We start from the raw sequence: 22,532 nt of genomic DNA, 5'->3' as shown, positions 1-22,532 counted from the left end.
CCGCGGGCTCCCGCCCCGAAGGAGCGAAGGGAGGGGCCGGAAGCAACCCTACGCCTCTCGGTTGCTAAGAGACGGGGCTTCCACAAGCCAGAGAGAGGTTCTCGGGCTTCTTTTGCTCGCTTTTTCTGCTTCAGCGTCACCGAATACGGCCACCATGTCGGACCCAGAAGCTGACAGCTTGCGAAGCACATTTCCTTCTTACATGGCGGAGGGCGAGCGGCTGTATCTGTGCGGAGAGTTCTCTAAAGCCGCCCATAGCTTCAGCAACGTGAGTCGGGCTCTGAACCTACCAATCACCCATCACCACTTCCGATTCCTGATAACACTGAGGTCCCCTTGGTGCCTGGAGGACCCTATTGTTTCTGTTATTCATCTGTTCCTGATTGACGCAGTACTGTCAACTACTGTCACTGCTTCGCCATTTTCTACCATTTCCCACTTATCTTCTGCCTGTTAATAACCGTTCTCTGCATTACCAGTGACTTCTACTTTTTTACTTAAGTATTTTGTGACTGGCCCCTTCCCACAGTGCAGCCTTCATTTGCCATCATTGGCTGGGAAATGGGCTTGGAGGTTGCACGCACAAGTGGTGAAATCCCAAGCACACAGTTGCTCACAGAAGATGGCCAGTAAATAACGTTATTACATATAATCTTAGTACCAGTTGCTCAACCTCACGCTATGGGGATTGAGTGCTGTTTTAGGATATTAGGCACACTGCTGCTAAATGTAGTACAACCCTATGAGGGAGGTTCCGTTATTACTCCATTTTATACATGAGGAAACTGGTAGAGAAGTTGAGTACATGGCCGAGATCACTGAACTGGCAAGAGAAAGTTTTCAGACCCAGGCACTCAGATTCCAGTGCTGAGGTGCTAACCACCATACATACTCCTTCACAAGTAAGCTATTAGATGTTCTTTTTTAAAACAGATTTATTTATTTATTTATTTATTTATTTAAGAGAAAGTGGGCAGAGGGAGAGACAGTCCCAAGCAGACTCGTCCTGAGTGTGGATCCCCACTCGAGCCCGATCTCAAGACCCTGAGATCACGACCTGAGCTGAAATCAAGAGTCGGTTGCTCAACTGACCATGCCACCTAGGCACCCCAAGCTATTAGATGTTCTTACCACAATTTCTTTTACAACGTATAGCCCTCTTCTTATTCCAGAGGGAGTGGTAGGATAGCCCTCCTACCATTCCAAGGCTCCTCCTTAAGTCAAGCTTCTCCACTGCTACCCAAAGTCTTGTCCCTTTCAATCACCAATCACACCCTAAAACCAGAATGGTTGGCCAGATGGGTCAACAGTTGAGTTCAGGAGCCCTGCCCCCACCCATTCTCCTCTTTCTGGATAGTGTTTCATTGTGGAGAAGCTCAGGCAGAGAGAAAAGAACACCCTGAGGGAAAATAACTTTGGGTGAGAGAAGTAGCCTTCTTCCACAAAAGCCAGTAGCTACTTCCTCTTCCTGGAAAAGCAGAAAGGTCTTAGAAAGGTGTGAGTACAGTCTGATGCCTGAGCAAGGACAGTACATCACAGCTCCAATGATGATTTTCTTTTCTTTTTTTAAAGATTTATTTATTTACTTATTTTGAGAGAGAGAGAGTGCATGTGCACTCCTGGGGTGGGTGGAGGGACAGAGGGAGAGGGAGAAAGAAGCAGACTCCCCTCTGAGTGCTGGAGGGGGGGGTCTCGATCTCTGGACCCTGAGATCATAACCTGAGCCGAAATCAAGAGGCAGTCGCCTAACTGACTGAGCCACCAGGTGCCCCTCCAATGATGATTTCAAACAAAAGAGAGGACACAGAGAGCAGAAGTGTTCCATTCCCACTTTACCATCCAAATCCCAGTTTCGGTTTTGCTAGCATTTTCATCTTGTTCTCCTGAAATAGCGACTCATTCTCAACAAACTATGTAAAAAGAGAGAGTTAGGGGAATGGATAACTCAAGTTGTAGATGTCCTAAAACCCATTCCGTTAGCCTTCAGAATGCTTAGCCTCTGAAATGTATTTTGAGTGCTGTGCAGCCATTTGAGGTTTGCAGTTGAACTGGGTATGCGCTAAAAATCCTAAGCTCCTAATGCCTGAGCAGACGGGAGGAATCCAGACATTTGGGAAAATTCAGTATATCCACCGAGTGGTATATTCACACATCTCCCTCAGTAGCTTTCACAGGAGCTAGTGATTCGACCTTGTTCAAGATGAGCTCCGTGCAGACAATCAGTGGACTGAGCAAAGATCAATGTTGTGCTGCTTGTGGTCTCAAAAGATCCAGAGACCTGTTTGCTGGCCTGAGGAGTCCCCTGGAAACTCTGGCAGGAGGGTTTGGGATGCTCTTTCCGGTCAAGCCTCGACCTTGTGCTGCCTGGTGCCAGGCAACATGGGTGGTTCCTTTCTTAGGCTCTTCACCTTCAGAATGGAGATAAGAACTGCCTGGTTGCCCGATCCAAGTGCTTCCTGAAGATGGGAGAGCTGGAGAAATCCCTGGAGGATGCTGAGGCTTCACTCCAGGGTGACCCAACTTTCTGCAAGGTGACTCAATCTGGCTTTCACCACTGCCATTGCCTGTCGTGGCCTCTGATGAGAAGAAGCTGAAGAACCAGCCAGACCGCCCAGGGTTTGATGCTTTTTTCTCTGCCTAGGTCACTTTCCTAGGTAGCTACCAGCCCCTGTATCCCAGTCTTGATCCTCAACCCAGGACCCTCCGCTCTACCACACCTAAGTCCTGTAAGGCCTTGTCTGCCACCTCAATTTGACTTCCTCTCGTTTCAGGGAATTTTACAAAAGGCTGAGACCCTGTATACCATGGGAGACTTTGAGTTTGCCCTGGTGTTCTATCATCGAGGCTACAAGCTGCGGCCTGACCGAGAATTCAAAGTTGGAATTCAGAAAGCCCAGGAAGCCATCAACAACTCAGTGGGAAGTGAGCGACCCTCAGACCTATGTCCTTATCCAGGGGGGCTGTTGGAATCCTTGGGCTTGGATGTCCAATGAGTGAGCAGCCTCCAGCAGGCCTGCAGGGAGTCTCATGCTTGGATTTGGTTGCTTCTGATTTTTTTGAAGATTAGGAACTAATCTTTCTACCCAGGGGACCAGCCCCTGATCCACTGTGCTCAGCTCTGCAACTTCTGGTTCTCCTCTAAGCCAGATGCGAAGGCTGTTCACATTAAGCCTGTCTTTGGCCTAGTTTCATAGGATAGAATGGGGTCCTGAGCCTAGCCTTCCCTAGTTCCTGGCTTCCTCTCTTACGCGAATGCACCAAGGACTGGCTTTACCCATTGGCTTAGTGGCAGGGGGAGGAGGGAAGAGAGCAAGAGTTTGCCACTGTGAGTGGCAGAGTGTGGAAATGGCTGGGGATGGAGAGCTCCCCCAGTGCTCAGGGACGGCCTTCGTTTGGAAATCTGGCTGCCATGGCCATGGGCTAGCACAGGCTACCTAGCTCTTAGGAGAGTATTATTCCAAACATCCTATGCCATCAACCTGCTGGGCTGGCTCAGAGCCAGCTTTGCCACAGCCTCTACCACCCCCTGCCAAAGGCAGCCATTTCTACATAAAAATATGCAATAAGTCATGCTTGAGGGCCTGGCACACCTGAGCCCCAGCCTCTTTCCTTGCAGGTCCTTCTTCAATTAAGCTAGAGAACAAAGGGGACCTCTCCTTCTTAAGCAAGCAGGCTGAGGTAAGGGCCTTGGTTCTAATACCACACCCATCCCAAGGAAGTGTCCACTTGTGCCTGAGGTCTCAGTGGCCCTCTTACCTGGGGGGCTCCTGCCCATTATGGGCAGCCGTGGGATTCTGCCCCAGCTCCAGGGGGGTCTTGGGAATCTAGCTGTTCCCAGACCAGACACACTCCATGGTTCTTAACCCACAGAGAGTTCCTGGGGGAGATGTCTGGGATCACAGACTCTGGGGCCATGTCTGTGTACTCTGTGCTCCTTGTTGAGGCTCTATTGCTCCACCTTTCCAGAGTATGAAAGCCCAGCAGAAGCCTCATCCCATGAGACACCTCTTACATCACCCCAAGAGAGAGTCCAAGCGGAAGGGCTCGCTCAAGAGTGAGAAGATTGTCCGCCAGCTCCTGGGCGAGCTCTACGTGGACAAGGAATACCTGGAGAAGCTCCTATTGGATGAAGGTTTCAGATACTTTGTTTGCAACAGGGAACTTGGGGCAAAGGAAATCTGGGACAGGTGCTTAATATAAGAGCTGGAGAGAGAGCCTGTCATGTAACATTAGCCTATGGACAGGATTTCCTAGTATTCTCATTTACAGATGAGGAAACTCAGGTGCAGAAAGATTAAGTAACTCACCGAAGGTTACACATCGGTAAACAGTGACATGGCTCTTGGGTTTGAATCTAGAATGTCCAGTTTCAGAACCAGTGCCCTTAGCACTATGGTACCCCTGGGAGGGAACCTTAGAGATCGGGGTCCCTTTATCACCGAGGTCCCTTGGACGGGCATCCCCTGAGCCTTCAGTTTGTAGGAAGGGCAAAGGAGTCCAGCTGGAACCTGCCAGAAGCGGAATCCTAGTACTAGCACTAGTATGTTCTGAAATCTCATCTGGTCTAATCCCTCCTTGTATAGATAAGGAAAGAGAGACCTTGAATGGGGAGCAACTTGTCCAAGATGACAAGCAAGTTCGTGGTGAAGTCGACCCCAGGGGCCAGCCTCCGAACCTCCAGTCTCACGTTCTTTCCACTATTCCGTGCTGGTGGTGGCCTCAAATAGGGCAGAGCCTTGAAATGAAACGGGAGGGTGGGAGTATTGCCATTAGCTGGTAAGCCTAAGCAGGGATCATCCTTGAATCAAATGCCTTTTCTCCAGAACTGGCACCCTGAGGTCATCTGCAGGATTCCTTGCAGGGCGGTGTCTCAGGAGCAGCTCCACCACTGCCACTTGTCCGTAAGGGCCCCAAACACTTCCTTCCAGAGGAGCTTCTGTGGAGGAAGGGGGAGCCTGAACTTCAGCACTTTTGCGACCGGCTCTAACCTCTGGTCAGGCAGGAGGGCAGAACTCAGGCACGCCCCTCCAGCTCCCTGCCAGCCCTGGCCCACTTGGCGCCTAGGGAATCCCTTGGCACTGGCAAGCAGGGCCAGGTTGTGCATTCATACTCAGTCTTCTCAGAGGACACAACCTGAAATAAGGAGGCCCAGGGGTTGTGGTCCCTTCAGACAGCTCTCAGCCAGCTCCCCTTCTGCTAGCTCCTTGTATCTTGCCAGAAGAGGCCTGTGTGCTAAGTTCTACACCGTGGGAGTGCCTGAAAAAGGGGCTCCGGCCTTACCTGGGTCCGCATAGAGCCACTCTGCTACCTGTGTGCTCTTGCTTTCGTCAGCTCAAAGCAGAGCTCCCCACAGGGGACACCCACAGCGGGAATCCCCAGCCAAGAGGAGGCGGCTCCTTCAGTCGCCGGTTCTAGTCGGTTTCTCCTCACACCATTCTTCCCAGATCTGATCAAAGGCACCGTCAAGCATGGCCTGACCGTGGAGGACCTCATCATGACAGGCATCAACTACCTAGACACCCGCAGTAACTTCTGGAGACAGCAGAAGCCCATTTACGCCAGGGAGCGGGACCGGAAGCTGATGCAAGAGAAATGGCTGCGGGACCGCAAGCGCCGTCCCTCACAGACGGCCCATTACATCCTCAAGAGCCTCGAGGACATCGACATGTGTGGGTAGTGTTCTCAGAAGGGCAGAGCCTTTGCCGGGTAGTGGGAGAGCAACACAGGGCCCAAGCCCCTGGTTTCACTGGCCTGTGGATGGTATCTGGGGGGAGGCAGGTTCTCCCGTCAGCCCGAGGAGACTGCTCCCGCCTCCATGTCCCCCGTTTCCCTTCCTAGTGCTGACCAGTGGCAGTGCTGACGGGAGCCTTCAGAAAGCCGAGAAAGTGCTGAAGAAAGTGCTGGAATGGAACAAAGAGGAGGTGCCCAACAAGGACGAGCTGGTTGGAAACTTGTACAGCTGCATAGGGAATGCCCAGATTGAGCTGGGGCAGATGGTTGCAGCACTGCAGAGCCACAGAAAGGACTTGGAGATCGCCAAGGAATAGTGAGTGCCCAGGGAAGGCTGAGCGGCTGGGGCCTGTGGGCCTGCAGATGAGCGGGGCGGGGGCTGCACACCAGCCTTTTGCCAGGGCTGCTGGTCGATGAGCTCCCAGGACCGAGCCTGAGAGGCAGAACTAGACTGTCAGCTTTTTTGCCACAAAGAGGAAGTCAGTGGCCCCAAACGCCAAAAAGCTCCCAGAGGTTTGGTTCTGAGGGGATAGGCCTAGTCCTAAACCATTTCAGCAAGTACACGTCAACCCCAGCCCTGCCTGCTGCTGCTAGCCTCGGGAACACCACAGGGACCAGACACAGGGGGCGAAAAGTGACGCAGCTAGTAAATGGTGATTGTGGGAAGTGTCATGAAGGACAGATACAGGGCGCTGTGCTGAGGGCAGTATATTCCAGGAGGACACACTCAGTCTTTGGAAGGGCCCTGAAGCAGGCAGGAGGAAGCTCAATGCCTGAGATCAGAGTATTGGCAAGGGAAGAGTGGCCAAGAGGAAGCCAGACCAAATGGCAGGGGTCAGATCAAGCAGGGCCTCGGATACTCCGGTGCTGACTGAGAGCATGGGCTCTAGAGTCAGACTGACCTGTGCTTCAGAATTGTACCCCGCAGCCGAGGGGAAAGGCACTTCACCTCTCCCAGCCAGGTCTCTTCTGTCCAGTGGGCATAACAATAGCCCCTTCCTGAGAGGGCGGCAGGGGAGAGGACAGGCAGAAGTCCAGGTAAAACTCTCAGGACAGTGCCGGGTATCCATAATAATACTAATACCAACTTACCAGCTCTTCCCCAGACTTGAGGGCCCCTCTCAAAGGTACCAGCACTTTCCCGGCATCCTGGTTCTAATCTTTGGTGTCCTCCACAACTTTCTGCTGCTCAGTTTCCACTTGCCCCACAGTCCAAGCCTCTCCCTACCTCCCATCATCCTGTTTACACTCAAAGGTCGGGTCCCGGCCCTCCGCACCACCTAAACAGACCTGTGTTTTACCCAGCAGCTCCTCCCCTGGTGACCCACGGGCTCTGGCCCCTCGTTGCCTGCAGGTTACAGCCACACACTTTCACCCGGCGCTCAAGGCCCCCTCCGAACCCGCTTCCGCACAGCCTTCCCATGTCACTCCTCCGTTTGAGTCAAACCATATTCTTTTGCTTTTTGAAGATTGGATTGATTGATTGATTGATTGACTGATAGAGAGAGAGAGCACACGAGTTGGGGGGAGGAGCAGAAGGGAAGGGAAAGAGAGGGGGAAAGAATCTCAAGCAGACTCCACACTGAGTGCAGAGCCTGATGTGGGGCTCGGTCTCACAACCCCGAGATCCTGACCTGTGCTGATATCAAGAGTCAGACGCTTAACCGACTGAGTCACCCAGGTGCCCCCAAACCGTATTTCTTAAACCCCCTACCTCCTGCCCTCTCCTCACTCTCCTGAGCCGCACGTGCTATTCATTCCCAGTTCATTTCTCACTGGCCTTTGCCATGCTGAGCAGAAGTATCTCGTGTTGGCCATTCCAGAAGTAGGAAACAAGCAAGAGCTTTGGAGACAGAGCTGACTTTGATTCCTGGCTTTGGCGCTCGGAAGATGTGTGGATTTGATTAAATTGTTTGTCTTCTCAGTTTGCTCTTCTTCTCTAATGAGGGTATATTAATATGGATTTGTAGAGATTATAGGGATTATACAAGATACGTATGCACAGTACCACGGATCCAACCATCTTCCGAGCCCTAGGCCTGCATATCCCACTGATTCCAAGGCATTTCCACTTGGATGTCCCACAGGAACCCCAAATTTAACATGTCCAAAGTGGAATCTCTTATCTTCCTCCCAAACCTCTTGCTCCAGGGTTCCCTATCTGTGAGCATGGCACCATTATTGGCCACTCAGTCCCCAAGAAGGAGCCCAGGCAAGCTTCCCAGAGCCCTCCCTCCTTGCTCAAACCGAGCCAGCCTACATGTTGTCTGGGCCTCTTCCTTCCTGTCTCCATGGTGCGTTTCTGTTTCCATCCCACAGCTCAGTCCAGACCCTTCTCACTTCTTGCCTGATTTCCTCTGACCTGGGTTTCCTGCAGCCCAGCTGGCCCCTCGGTGCCGAACAAGTCCAGTGGTAGGACTGGGATAAAGTTCCAGCTCCCAATTCTGCTCAATGCGGGCTGCCCTTCCTGACCCAACTTCTCTCGGCCCCAGTGGACCCAATTCTGTCCAGGCCCCTGGGCATCCTGTGCCCCAGGCAACACCTTGTGGCTCTGCTCCTGCAGCCCCTAAAAACAGGACTCCCTTCTCTTTCCTCATCAACGCCTTCCTTTCTGTCCTTCACAATTGTAAATGTGTCTCCCTTCAGGAAAGTTCCAAGTGTCCCCCGGGTGATTTAGAAATTCCCCTCTTTGGTGTTCCCTCTCTACCTTCCACGTGGATCCTGGCTCCCCTGTTAGACTTTGGATTTCGGAAGGGGCTATCTTATATCTCTCTCTCTTTCCAGCACCTGCCGCGTAGTGGGCATGTGTTAAACGCATGCCAAGTGCTAAATACACAAAGGTGTTCTTTAGACAACGTTAGTCCCTTTTTACCATCCACGAACGGGCCTCAGGCCTTGTTTGTTCAGGTACTCCCTCATTCTAATCAGTCATGCCCCCTCCATTGGCCCCCCCACCTCCACAGCCTGCTGGCCCTCAAGGCACAGATCAAACCCCAGCCTGTCTCAGCAGCATCTCCGGCGGCCCCAGCCCTCATTTTTTCCTCCACATATTCTAGATGATTTGATTGCATGCTTTCTCATTGCTATTGTTATTTCTCATTACATAGTATTATGGATACATTAACATATTACAACTCATTCATTCATCACACTTCAACAGAGCATGCGCCCTAGAAGGGGAGGCCGCCGTCCGAGGTGCTGTCAGAGCACCAGGCGCACAGTATGGCTGTGGGTCCAAGGAGAGAGGCAGGTGGGAGCACTGCTGGGAGCTGAGAGATTTCAGAGAGGACAGGTCAGCCAAGTGGACGAGGGGGAGGAAGAAGGGTACCCCAAGCAGAGAGAAGTGGCAGGGATGGGAGATGCAGGGCGGGGGCGAGACCTGTTGGAGCGGAGTCTGCGTCCCAGGCTGGGGAGGACTGAAGACGGAGGAGGCGTCTGTTTTTACAGAAGTGCTGGTGTTCGTGTTGTAATTGGTCTAGAACTCTGGCGCTGAGGGCAGAACTTGGAATTTCCCCCCACTCCCAGCACCACGCTCCGCTCATTTACCTGGGGCCTGTGTGACGTGTGTCCTTCTGGCCCCTTTTCAAAGTATTTACCTACATATTTACATACATATGCACATTCCTAGGATTCTTAAAAGCAGCTCATTTTTGTGATTTTCAAGGAACGTGTGTCTTGGAAAGGGTCTCATTCTTTAAATGGCTCCAGAGAAAGGAATTTCAGCGTGCATAGTAATTTCTTTAGCTATATCCCTGTGGGACACTTGGGCTGTTCCGCTTTTGCCATCAAACACAGCAACGTTGTATGCATGTTTCTGTGGGAAGAGGAATGGCTTGTTGAGATGTGCATGTCGGAAAGGCAGGTTCAGCCACGGCGCGGGGAGAATGAGTCCAAGGAGTAGAGTTTCATGGGGGACATAGGAACCTGTCGGGTGGCAGGGCCCTGAGGGATGAGGAGGAGGGAAAGAGTGGGAGGAGATGCTGGGTGCAGGGGAGGGAGGATTGGGGGACTGCTTTCTTATTTTATTTGTTGGGGAACAATATGGATAAATGGGTAGTTTCCCTCATCTCTCGTTTCCCTTGGAAAATCATTTTTAATAGCCAGACTTACATCCTCTCTACTTTTAAAAATGCCCGTTTTGGGCAGTGCCTGGCTGGCTTAGTCAGTGGAGCACGTGACTCTTGATCTCGGGGTTATGAGTTCGAGCCCCACATTGGGAGTAGAGATTGCTTGAAAATAAATTCTTTAATAAAAATGCCCACTTTTTATTCATTCATTTCTTTATTGGTGAGTTAAAAGAAAACAGGTTCATTTTTTAAAAAATATTTTATTTATTTATTCATTTGAGAGAGAGAGAGTGAGCGAGCAGGGGGAGGAAGAGGGAGAAGGGGAGAGAGAGAGACAGAGAATCCCAAGCAGACTCCACACAGAGCGTGGAGCTTGACGTGGGGCTTAATCTCACAACCCTGAGATCAGGACCCTGAGATCATGACCTGAGCTGAAATGAAGAGTCAGATGCCTGACTGACTGTGCCCCCCGGACACCCCACATTCGTTCTCTTGTGGTTCTGAAGGTTAGAAGTCTGAAGGCATTCTCACTGGGCCAGAACCAAGGTGTCGGCAAGGCTGTGCTCCCTTCACAGGCTCCAAGGAGAATCTGTTTCCAGACTTTTCCACCTTCTAGACGCGCACTCAGTGCACTGCGCGCCTCTTGTGTGGCCCCTTCCTCGTCAGGCCGGGAACACAGCATCGTGCCTCAGGCCTGCATATTAATTTTTAGCACAAACGGGGTAACAGTTATAGTATACGCTCCTGTAATCTGACCTTAACTTAATGTGTCAGGGACTTTTTTATACATAAAAATGGTCAGCGCTGGGGCACGGGTTTCCGCTGTTGCTAATGTTTCATATTATAAACACTGCTTTAACGAGTGTTCTTGTCAAATTATCTTCTCCAGGTAAATCCCTGGAAGGGGAATTGCCGCATCAAAGGGACGTGTGTGTAAACTCCCGAGTGATTGCTCTCTGGAAAGGTTCTCATGGTGTTCTTCACACCACAGGGTGTGAGAGGACCTGTGCACCACAGCCATGCCTCCTGGGCATCGTCCCTCCAACCGGACTGGACGCCCCGGCCCTGAGGCCAGGGCCCCTGTCTGCTTCCCTGCAGTTTCCACAGTGCCTAGAATGGCCAATTTCTTTTTCTTTTCTTTCTTTTCTTCCCTTTTCTCTCTTTCTTTCTTTCTTTCTTTCTTTCTTTCTTTCTTTCTTTCTCTCTCTCTCTCTCTCTCTCTCTCTTTCTCTTTCTCTTTCTCTTTCTTTCTTCTTTTTTTTTAAGTAGGCTCCACACCTAGCATGGGGCTTGAACTCATGACCTGGAGATGAAGACCTGAGCTGAGGGGCTCCTGGGTGGCTCAGTTGGTTAAGCGTCTGACTCTTGGTTTCAGCTTGGGTCATGATCCTATGGGTTATGGGATCGAGCCCCGTGTCTGGCTCCTCGCTCGACGAGGAGTCTGCTTGAAAGATTCTCTCCCTCTGCCCCTCTCCGCCAAGTAAATAAATAAATCTTTTTAAAATTTATTTATTTGAGAGAGAGAGAGCAAGCACAAGTGGAGGTGCGGGGCAGGGGCAGAGGGAGAGGGACAAGCAGATGCCCCACTAAGCAGGGGGCTCAATGCAGAAGGCAGATGCTTAACCAACTGAGCCACCCAGGTCCCCCAATAAATAAATCTTAAAAAAAAAAAAAAAAAGACCTGAGCTGAGATCAGGAGTTGGATGCTTAACCAACTGAGCCACCTAGGTGCTCCTAGGATGGCCAATTTCTAGTGAACCATATCCTGCTTCTTCCCCACAGTGACCTTCCTGATGCAAAGTCGAGAGCCCTTGACAACATTGGCAGAGTTTTTGCCAGAGTTGGGAAATACCAGCAAGCCATTGACACGTGAGTGACCCTGGACTGCCCCACCTGAGGGCAAGGACTTCCCACCCTCACACCGGACTCTCAGCCTGGGGTTAGCATGCCAGGCAAAGAAGCGTCAGAAGACCTGAGTTTGGCTCCATGGTCTGCTAGGGGACAGTGGGCAAGCCACTGTGTCAACTGTGAGGCTCATCTGTTAAATTGATTGACTAGACTCCGATCTGTTCACAATTTCCCAGTGACAGGAATCACCTGGAGGTGAATGAATTACTGGGGTCTCTGCACCGAAATTCTGATTCTACAGGTCTGGGTTGGAGCCCAGGAACCTGTGTTTTAAAGATTTTATTTATTTATTTATTTGAGAAAGAGAGAGCACGAGTGGAGTGGGGAGGGGCAGAGGGAGAGGGCAAAGCAGACTCCCTGTGAGCAGGGAGCCCAACAACACAGGGCTCCATCCCAGGACCCTGGGGTCATGACCTGAGCTGAAGACAAATGCTTAACAAATTGAGCCAGCCAGCCTCCTTCAGGAACATATTTCTAACAAGCACTACCAGATGTTCCCTACCTTGAGCAAGTTCAGGAGTTGATAGACTAACTGACCTTGGGGCCCTCTTCTGAGGCTCTTCTGTGAGTCTGTGCGGTCATGGGCTCACTGGGAAGGGACGCTGAGCTCTCCAGAAGGCCCAACTGCTGAATTTTTGATATCCAACCCTGGGGCTGGTGATCTGCTCCAGTGGCACAACTCAGCCCCGGAGAGACTCAGGGCTGGGCCTGACCTGGCCGCCAGCCTGCACTGGGAGGGCCGGCTCCGCGGGCGCCCTTGCTCAGCACCGAGAGCAAATGTGCTCCAGGCTGCCCAGTGCAGGATCCAATTAGACTCATTCGCTGGGACCCTTCTGCTCCACATCACTTGGCTTCTTGAACGGCCCTGGTGTCTATGTGCCGAAAGACAGACAAGTTTGAGAATTCACCCACCTGTTTGTATCTTTTTATAAGAAAAGAAAAGAAAGCCTCGCATCGGGCTCCCTACTCAGTGGGGAGCCTGCTTCTCCCTCTGCCTGTCCCTGTGCTCATGCTTTCTCTGTCTCTCTCAAATAAATAAATAAATAAATAAATAAATAAATAAATAAATAAAATCTTAAAAAAAAAAAGAAAATGTTTCATAGAAAATTTGTGCTTATTGTTAAAATATTAATTTGGAAAATACAGAAGAGTAGCAGGAAAATTGTCTTACCACCTGAAGACAATGACTAGATCTAATCCTAATCTTACTTTATTGATGTCTCTTTTTTTTTTCTAATCTTTTGTGTGTGGATTTTGTCTTCTATATACTTAATGATATTTTTCAATGTTATTTTTATGTTATTTGAAATGCAGGTCTATAAACATGATTTTCAATTATTGTATCAGTTCTGTAAACTGTACCAAATAGCTTTGGTCGTTTTAAAATATCTTACTGTGGCTTACTGGCTCCACTCCCGTGTCAGAAAGAACTGGTAGTTGGAGAACGAGTTCTGCTCTGCGGCCGGGTGAGAAGGCTTGGCCTCCTGTGGCCGAGTACAGGGTTTGAGCGGAAAGAACTGACCCTGGCTCTTCACGTTCCCAGGTGGGAGGAGAAGATCCCTCTGGCAAAAACCACCCTGGAGAAGACCTGGCTGTTCCACGAGATCGGCCGCTGCTACTTGGAGCTGGACCAGGCCTGGCAGGCCCAGCATTATGGTGAAAAGTCCCAGCAGTGTGCCGAGGAAGAAGGGGACATTGAGTGGCAGCTGAATGCCAGCGTTCTGGTGGCACAGGCACAAGGTATGGGCACGGAGAGAGGACCACCCTACCTTTCCCAGCCCTCAGGCCGAGCTGCCAGGCCAGGGCTGGGGACCCTTAGCATCCCGGTGTGTCCTTGGCCAGATGAATGTGGACTCAGAGTGGAGGACAAAGCCCTCCATCCTGACCAGTGTGTGGTAAGCACCTTCTTTAAGCCACGCTCAGTGAGAGCCCGGGGCACCCGAAGCCCAGCTGCACATCAGCACAGCATTGCGTCATCAGAACTGCGCCAATTCCTCTGACCTTGGTACCCTTCTTGCGTGCATTCCTGCACCTAATCACCGTGGGAACCGTGACGAAGGTGTTACTGTCCCCCTTTCACGGATGGGGAAACTGAGGCACTGAGTGGTTCAGCTGACTGCCCCAGCTCACATGAGGGACGTTTACAGAGTGATGAAGATGTTCTTTTTTTTTTTTTTTTTTAAGATTTTATTTATTTGACAGCACAAGTAGGGGGAGTGGGAGAGGGAGAAGCAGGCTCCCCACTAAGCAGGGAGCCTGATGTTGGGGCTCAATCCCAGGACCCTGGAATCATGACCTGAGCCAAAGGCAGTCAGTTAAGCAATTCAGCCATCCAGGTGCTTGATGGGAATGTTCTAAAACTGGGTCGTGGGGATCATTGTACAGCTCCATAAAGTTACTAAAAGTCATTGAACTATATAGTCACAAAGGGTGTGTTTTATAATATCTAAATTACACCCTGATAAAGTTGTAAAAACTAACCCAGCAAGGGGCAGGGGTGAGCAGGAATAGATGAACCAGGGTTGGTGGTATTTTGATAATTGTTGGAGCTGGGCGATGAGTTGTAGGGCCTCACTGTACTCCATCGGTGTTTCTGTATATCTGAAATATTTCGTAATACAAAGTTAGGAAATGGCTGGAGGTCACAGGTTAGTAAGCAGTGAGGCTGGGACTGGAGCCCAGTCCCCTGCCCCAGGGGCGCAGAGGACTACCAATGAGGGAGGCCATGTGGCAGGGGCTGTGGTCAAGGGTGTCATCATTTGTTATTCTTACCACAAATACTTTCTTGGCACCTTTGAGGCACCAAGCGGGGCAAACAGTAGGGATAAACATTGGTAACCATGTCCCGCTTCCATGTCTGAGGGAGTCACTTCGAAGCAGAAACCTTAAGGAGGAGAAGGCACCAAATACTCTAAAAGCTGTGCACAGCGCTTTCCAGCCAAAGGAACAGCGTGTGGAAGGTGGGGAGGAGTTTGGGGGATTTAAGAAGCGGAGGGAGAGGAGCGGCAGCCCGGGCCCTTGGGGGCCTGGGAAGTCTGGATGGGGGAGGGCGATGAGGGGCCAGATCCTCAGGGCTTCGTGGGCCTCGTTACAGGGAGACAACCACTGGAAGCTTTAAGCTGGGGGAAGGCGTGAGTACTGGAGCTCTTCCTACAACTCTTTCCTGTTCTCAGGAGGGCGTAGGATAAGGGGAAATGCGATGTACCGCTCAGGGCCGATGTTGTCCTCAGTCTACTCTTTTTTTTTTTTTTTTAAGATTTATTTATTGGGGGTACCTGGGTGGTGCAGTCAGTTAAGCATCCAACTCTTGGTTTCAGCTCAGGTCCTGATCTCAGGGGTGTGAGATGGAGCCCCGTGTAGGGCTCCACGCTCAGCATGAAGTCTGCTGAAGTTTCTCTCTCCCTCTCCCCCTGCCCCTCCCCACTGTGCGCTTTCTCTCTAAAATAAAGAAATAAATAAATCTTTTAAAAAGAGAGATTTATTTATTTATTTTATTGGGGGCAGGGAGAAACTTAGCAGATTCCGTGCTGAGTGCAGAGCCGGACATGGGGCTCGATCTCAGGCCCCTGAGGTCAGGACCTGAGCTGAAACCAAGAGTCAGTCACTTAACCGACTGCACCCGCCAGACACCCTTCTCAGTCTTACTCTTGAGGACTTACTTGGCCCCGAGGGCCCCTGGAGAGCCAGGCAGTCATTGCTGCTCTCAGTTTCCCCACTCTGGGATAGAAAAATGAAATGCAGCCGCCTGGGAGCTGCTGGGTTCTAGAGGCCACACAGCCTCGCAGGCAGAGCTTGGGCTCCAGGTCCTCCTGGCTCCGAAACCTTGGGCAGCCCGTCAGTCAGGCAATGATGAGGTCACAGCGGCAGCACTACCTGGCTGCGGCACTGAGCTCGGACTGTGCCAGTGTGGGGGCTGGGCTCCAGCTGCTGGCCTGTGAGTCACAGCCGGCCCTTTGATATCTCTGTCGGTCTTCACAGCGTGGTCGGGCAATTGGAATGAACGGTTTTAAAATATGGGTTTCCAGGGGCACCTCAGTGTTTCAGTCGGTTAAGCGTCCGACTCTTGTTCTCAGCTCAGGCTTGATCTCAGGGCTGTGAGTTCAAGTCCCGCATGGGGCTCCACATACGTGGAGCCTACTTAAAAATATCTATATAGATATAGATATAGATATAGATATAGATATAGATATAGATATAGATATAGATATAGATATAGGTATATCCGGATTTCCACTTCTGGAACAATCGTAAGTTGGGGCAAGATGGAATTGCCCCCTGCCCTGGAGACACATGATGCGTGCACAGGCCCTACTCCAGACCCTTCTTTCCTCTCTGACCTCTCTGAATGGCCTGCTCTCCAAGACGCAGGCTCCCAGGTTCTGGTCCTCAGAGGTGAGCTGGTCCAGGAATGTGATGGAAAGGGTGGTGCCAGGCAGCCGCATTGTCCAACACACAGTGTCACAGTCTACCTGTGCTATGCCTCCCCTCTGCTCTCCAGTCAAGCTGAGAGACTTCGAGTCGGCCGTGAGCAACTTTGAGAAAGCCCTGGAGAGAGCGAAGCTGGTCCACAACAACGAGGCTCAGCAGGCCATCGTCAGCGTGAGCTGCCCACCCCCGGGGCCCCGGCTGCGGGGAGGGCGAGGGTGGGTCCTCAGCCCCTCAGTCAGCCAGTCCCCGGGGATTTATTACCCACCAACCGCAGGCCGCGTTCGAGGTGGGGTAGTAGCTTTCAAAAGCTCGCTGCTGCTCTCGGTCTGTACAGCAAGCCGATACACCTATTCTTATTCGAAATAATAGAAACGAAAGTTTTACAAAGCATTTTACCTTTACTATGTATGCAGATACTTCCTATTATATTCTCCTATAGTTTTCATTTTCTTTTCTTTTGTTTAATGCTGGCTGAAACCTTTTTTTTTTTTTTTAAGATTTTATTTATTTATTCGACAGAGATAGAGACAGCCAGCGAGAGAGGGAACACAAGCAGGGGGAGTGGGAGAGGAAGAAGCAGGCTCATAGCAGAAGAGCCTGATGTGGGGCTCGATCCCAGATCGCCGGGACCACGCCCTGAGCCGAAGGCAGACGCCTAACCGCTGTGCCACCCAGGCGCCCCTGGCTGAGACCTTCTTAACCGATGTTAGGACTTGCCTTTTGGAAGATAATGCTGCCTCCTCCAGGAGACAAGCATGTGTGTGACTGCCTCCCTCCCAGGCCTAGGGAGGCACCACGCAGCCCAGCAAGGTCGCCCACCACGGGCTGCTATTTAGACTCAAATGAACTCGAAGTAAATAAAATGTCAGTTTCTCAGTCACACAGCCACGTTTCCGGTGCCCAACAGCCACGTGTGGCTCGTGGGTTCCAGAGAGTGCAGCTCTAGAGGAATCTCATGGTGGCAGAAAGTTCTGTTGGACAGTGCTGGCCTAAGCGTCGGGAGGCAGAGACCAGAGGTGAAGCCGGGGAAGCCCGCAGGTGCACAGCCTTGCCGCTGCTCCCGGAGCCGCTGCAGGCCGTTGTCCGCCCTCAGCAGGGTCAGCGCACTGACCTCGACGACGCACAGGCAGTTGGCATGAATCCCCTGGCCTTCCCCCTCCCACTACCCCCCTGGGCAGCCCCATGTTGAGATTCCAGAGCTTCCCACCAGCATGTGGTGGGACCCCGGTATGCATCTACTGGCATGAGTGAAGCAGGCCCCCTGTCCTTGGGGAGCTGGCCCCTGTGGTTAAGAGAGGCCAGACATAATGAGGGGGCCCACGAAGGGCATGGCCTTGGGGACCAGACTGAAGGTTCAGCCGGTACTCGGGAAAGGGAGCAGAGACCCTGGGAAGTGACAGCCGAGGACGCTCCAGTTGGAGGTGGACTTCATGCTGGCCTTCGAGGGACTGGGACAGAAGGCTTTGGCCAGGCTGAGAAGGAGCAAGAGCACCGAAGGCGCAGGAGGCCATGGGCACTGAAGGGTCTGTGGGAGTCAGGAAAGAGCCCCTGGGCCTGGATGCGAGAGCTGGCTCACGATGGCAGAAGGAGTAGGGCCAAAGGTCCCCAGGCAGTCGGTCAACCAGCTGGGACTTGAAGGGCTGGGAATGGCAGAGGAGCGACCTGACCTGCTCAGATTTTTAGGATGTGAGCTCATGGTTTGTGAGGACCCTGGTGAGGCTATCCCTTTCCTGTCATGGTGGGGAAATCGCTCCCGAGAGATTCCACCATGTGGCAGTCGGTGCCCTCCTCTCACCCGTCCCAGGGCCGCTTAGGCCTGTTGCACTGCCCTCATCTTCCTCTCTGGAGGGGGTCAGCTCCCCAGACGTGCACCTTGCCCTCCAGAGGAAGAGCGCTCCTTCAGTGAAGCCCTGTGTCTGCCGCTCATTCACACCCACCATCTCTGCCCCTCCCCCCCTTAATGCCCTTCTGCAGGATGGCCCTGCAACCGGAGAGGGACAGCTCCACAGCTCAACCCAGTAAATATTTGCTGGCCACGGGTTGGCTCTGAGCTGTCCAGCCCAAAGGTGCAGCTGTGGCCCTGGCCCACAGGAAGATTGCTGTCAGCGGGAAGGTTAAAACAAAAACCGCTTCTTCCTGACCAGGGCAATAGGGACAAGGGGATCCACAGTGAGAGCGCCCGAGCAGGCGAGGCGGGGCTGGGCGTTACCATCAAGGGGAAATCTGGGGTCGCCTTGAAGGCTGGGCAGGGTTTTGAAAATGAGAGGCAGAGAGAAAAGGCCCCACGGCCTTGGTGACCCCTGGTGAGACCAGGTCCCGGCCACCTCGCCCTCCTGGACTGGCGGCTCCGGGCAGGAAGGTGCTCTGTTGGGCAGATCGGCACTCCAAGAGCGTCCAGGCCCCCTGGTCTCTCCGTGGATGGTTCCCGAGGGCTCACTGCGGGCTCTGCCCGAAACAACATGCACACAGCCTGAGCCCCGGGCCTCCAGGGAGCCCGCAGACACCCGGGGGCCCCTCTTGGGACAGGCCAGCACCCCGTGCCACCCGGCAGTGTGTTTCCAAGTCCCCTCCGTGGCTTGCTGCCTTGCTCAGTGCTTAGGGGCTTCACTGTCTCTACATTGACTGGAGCCCAAAGAAGCTTCTAGCAAAGAGGTCGCAATGAGCAGACAAGAGACAACTCTGAAGCCCAGGGGAGATAAGTCCGAGTTAGCTGCAGTCGTGCGTCTGCTACCACCCAGTGTGGCCACTAGTCTAAATTAGCCCCGGGGTGGGAGCTGCCCAGGAGCCCAGAGGAAAGGGAGGACGGCTAGGCTGGTGCAGGGCCCTGCCTTCTGGACGTGGGGCTCGGTTGAAGAAAGGGAAGGTGTGGGTGCCAACAGGGGTTAAGAGAGGTCACAATTGCTCTCCACCCACAGGCCTTGGATGATGCCAACAAGGGCATCATCGAAGAGCTGAAGAAGACGGACTACAGGGAGACGCTGAGAGAAAAGAGAGAGAGAGGTGAGTGCCAGGGCGAGGTCCAGGGTCCCCATCTGTGCTCTCCAGCCGCTCTTCCAGGCCCAGGGTTGGGTTCCGTGGGGCAGGAGAAGGAGGTCCAGCCCATGCCCACTGCCCTGAGAAGCCCGCTCCTGTATTTCTCCAATGAACTCATCAGATACTAGTGAAGGACTGGTCATGTGCTGGGAAGGTGTGGGATTTGGGGGAGACAGAGGTTCGGCCCCTGCCCCGGAGGACCCCACAGCCCAGGGGTAAAGCCAGGAGAGCTGAGTTGTCAGGAAGGGGGCTCCTGCGTGTGAGCGGGAGCAGCAGGGGTGAAGACACGGGGGCGGGGGTGGAGGGGCCGCAGAATGACAGTCTGCACAGCTTCCGTCTGCCCCGCTGTGGTGTATGACTCCAGCAGCGCGGCCGTGAAAGCCAGTGAGGCCAGGCTCCGTGTCCCTGGGGAGGACAGCGCCCCCTAGGGGCACCGAGGCTGAAGTCCTCTCTGACCCAGGCACAGGGGGAAATGGGTTGTGAGGTTTTTGGGTGCCCCAGCAGCCAGAGGACAGCCCTTTATTATCCAGCACCCGCCATGTGGTGGCTGGATCTCCTCAGGGAGGGCGTCTGCCTCTGCTCCCACAGGCCCTTGGAGCTGCTCTCGGGAGCCACGGGGGCAATAGAGGTGAAGAGATACAGCAGGGAGAGGGCAGAAGCTCCTAGCGGCCTCCCATCCCTTCCGCCAGCTACGTTCTGGGGAGGCCCTGCAGCCCGCGGCAGCTGCCGGGCACTTCCCTCCCGGACCGGCAGGCGGCAGCATTGCCTAGGTCTTCCCTGCCCCATTCCTGCTAGGAACCTAAGACCCCTGCAGGCACCTTAGAGACCAGGGGCTTCCAGAGAGTATTGGGGGGACTCAGGAGGGCACTGTGACTTTTCTCTATAGCTCATAAAAACATGGAGCAAGGGTCCCTTTGATCATACAAACAGCTCTCCAGCTGAACTTCCTGCTGACAGTCTGCTCATATTTGGATAGGGAACCTCCCAGTAAATGATGAATGTGCTTCCTAGGGACAAAGCTCAATGCAGAATGAGGATGCTGGAGAAAAGAACCCCTCTGTCCCTTCCCAGCACCTGTTATTTCTCATAGGGAAAGAATGTGCTCGGAGGGCTGACCGTCCTGGGTTTCAATTCTGGCCCTGCCGTTTATTTACCGGCAGTGCGACCACTGGCTGTGATCTCTCCGTCATCAGTCTCAGGTCCTTTGACGACAAACTCAGATCACTGACACTATGCCGTTAATTCCATGACAACTGCATGACATCACCGCTGCAGCCCGCTAGATGCCTGGACCAGGGCTGGTGCTCAGGAAACAATGACTCGCTGTCTCTCGGAAGCACAGGCCCCCGGGGGGTTGAGGGCCCCCCCCCCCAGGCCCAGAGATGGACCAACTTTTACTTTTCTTCCTTCCTTTCTCTTGTTTTGCAGAAGAGGCCGCTGAATCAGAAACTTTGAGAGCGGCAGCGGCAGGGAAGGAGAAGGATAGCACGAGAAGAGGGAGAGACGAGCCTGAGAAGGTGGTGAAGCACTGGGAGCGAGAGCCCACTGACAGTGAGAAAGAGACAGAAGATGAGTTGTCTCAGGAAACTCTGAAGGTCACAGCGAGTGGACAAGAAGAAAACAGGCAGAGAGAAGTAGGGGAAGCCGGCTCCTTGAGGAGAACAGGGCTGGGAGCCGCAGGGCGAGACTCAGGAGATGCTGCCAGGAGAGTGTCCGGAGACTTGGGCGCAGGAAACGAGGGAGAGGAGGAGGGGAAACCGTTAGACCTGGGCAGAATGGAATCAAGGGAAATTTACAGGAGGCCTTCAAAGCTGGACCAGAAACCCTTGGGAGAATTAAGCAGAAGGGAATCGGAAGGACTGGAGAGTCAAGTTTCAGAAGACAGCAGAAGAGAGTCAGAAGAAATAGGGAAAACAGACCTGGGAGAAGCAGCAGAAGTGACAAAGGCAGAAAATGGTGAAAACGTGGAAGAAGGTGAAAAAGATGAATGAAGCAGCAGGCCTCAGGACCAGGGGCCTCAGGGATCTTATTCAACTGTACTTGAAATTTCAAGCTGAGATTTGTCTGTCATAGGAGAACACGTGGACTGGGCTCCGCAGGTCGCCTCTGCCTCTTTCCGTTACTGTTTTCCCTTTCAATAGATACCTTTCACTCTTACAAACCCTGAGTCTGTCATTTTGCCTCCCTGCTCACCCACAAGAGCCTTAGAGAATGAGGACCTGGCTTGGAGTACCACTCTCCAAGCAGAACACGGACCTTCCTCTGGCCAGGTGACAAACACAGACTCCAAGCAAGGCCTGACCCAGAGTGGGAAAGGTGGGAAATGTGTTCCTCTCCCTGGGGCCTGTCCGAGGACCTCGTGGAAGAAATGACGGGGTGCTAAGCAGAAAGCGTTCCAGGATGGTGAAGAAACAGGCGCGCTCCAAGGGGACCAGGCTCGCTTGAAGAGGGGAAGCAAAGGAAAGGCCTGGGAGTAGAGATACATCTTCTCAGCCACTGGCCATCGGTTCATGTTGCCGAGAGCCTGCTGTGGTCAGGGCACTGTGGGAGGCTTGAGGGAAGTGGTGACGATGGGACACGCTGAAGCCTGGCAGGCACAATGAAGTGAATGCTGGCACTGATAGGGGCTTTGTGCTCGAGGAGCAGAGAGGAAGCGAGTTCCTGCCCGAGAACAGGGAGCAGTTTCCAGCAGGCGTGGCGGCTGGACTCCACCTGTGCCACCTCCAGACAGTACAGCCAAGTAAGTCAGGCTCCGCAAGCTGGTTTCCTCCTCCGTAGAACCGGTATCCGCCTCCGAGTGCTCAGCGCAGGACTCGGTACACGGGAAGCTCTCCAAAATCCGACGAGCTTTCGGTGGCTTCGCAGAGGAGGTGGCGGCTGAACAGCTGCCTCAGAGGACGAGCTAGGATTGAACATTATTCATCTGTGCCCCGGCTATTGCCATCCCGGTTCCATCTCCACAGTCCTTGGAAGGGTTAGGGCTGAAGTTAGGCTAGCTAGAACCAGACCCCGACTAATGTGAGGCGAGTGAGGCATTATCTGCAATATTTCACGGGGCGCCATGAAACTCACTAAGCAACATATAGTATTTTAATGCAATATTGTAAAACACGCACACAACGCAAAACCCCGCGATGAAATAATATCACACTTTTAAATAAAGACAGGATCTGATCTTGCAGTTGCATGACCCTGCCTCCCCGGCCTCACCGCCACCCTGCGCGGGACCGGCGACGCCTTCCGTCTTTCTAGAGTTCCTCAGGAACTCTCGAGGGCACACGTGCGCCGCTTCCTCACCGCGCGAAGTCAGTTTAGGGTTTCGATTCGCCGCGCCTGCGCGAGAGCCCCCGCCCCGCCCCCGGCCCG

General features: G+C 53.0%; 1 protein-coding gene across 1 annotated transcript; it reads left to right on the top strand.

Moving 5' to 3' along the window:
• The first annotated feature begins 11 nt into the window (after positions 1-11).
• On the top strand, positions 12-22,481 carry ODAD4 (outer dynein arm docking complex subunit 4). The gene is made up of 12 exons (XM_008701277.2): positions 12-268; positions 2,400-2,531; positions 2,772-2,922; positions 3,617-3,678; positions 3,967-4,132; positions 5,445-5,669; positions 5,839-6,046; positions 11,580-11,666; positions 13,249-13,445; positions 16,204-16,304; positions 19,049-19,133; positions 20,595-22,481. The coding sequence occupies exons 1-12, from the start codon at positions 155-157 to the stop codon at positions 21,155-21,157; spliced, it is 2,091 nt and encodes a 696-aa protein (XP_008699499.1). The 5' UTR covers positions 12-154; the 3' UTR covers positions 21,158-22,481.
• Positions 22,482-22,532: the final 51 nt, after the last annotated feature.

The sequence above is a fragment of the Ursus maritimus genome, unplaced genomic scaffold (genome assembly GCF_017311325.1).
Source record: "Ursus maritimus isolate PB19 unplaced genomic scaffold, ASM1731132v1 scaffold_24, whole genome shotgun sequence".
Lineage (NCBI taxonomy): Eukaryota > Metazoa > Chordata > Mammalia > Carnivora > Ursidae > Ursus > Ursus maritimus.
This window is presented reverse-complemented; position numbering and strand designations above follow the sequence as displayed.

Coding starts and splice junctions, on each gene's coding strand:
- ODAD4 (XM_008701277.2), top strand. CDS start 155: ATGTCGGACCCAGAAGCTGACAGCTTGCGAAGCACATTTCCTTCTTAC. Junction 5,670..5,838: donor CCTCGAGGACATCGACATGT/GTGGGTAGTGTT, acceptor TTCCCTTCCTAG/TGCTGACCAGTGGCAGTGCT. Junction 13,446..16,203: donor TCTGGTGGCACAGGCACAAG/GTATGGGCACGG, acceptor TCTGCTCTCCAG/TCAAGCTGAGAGACTTCGAG.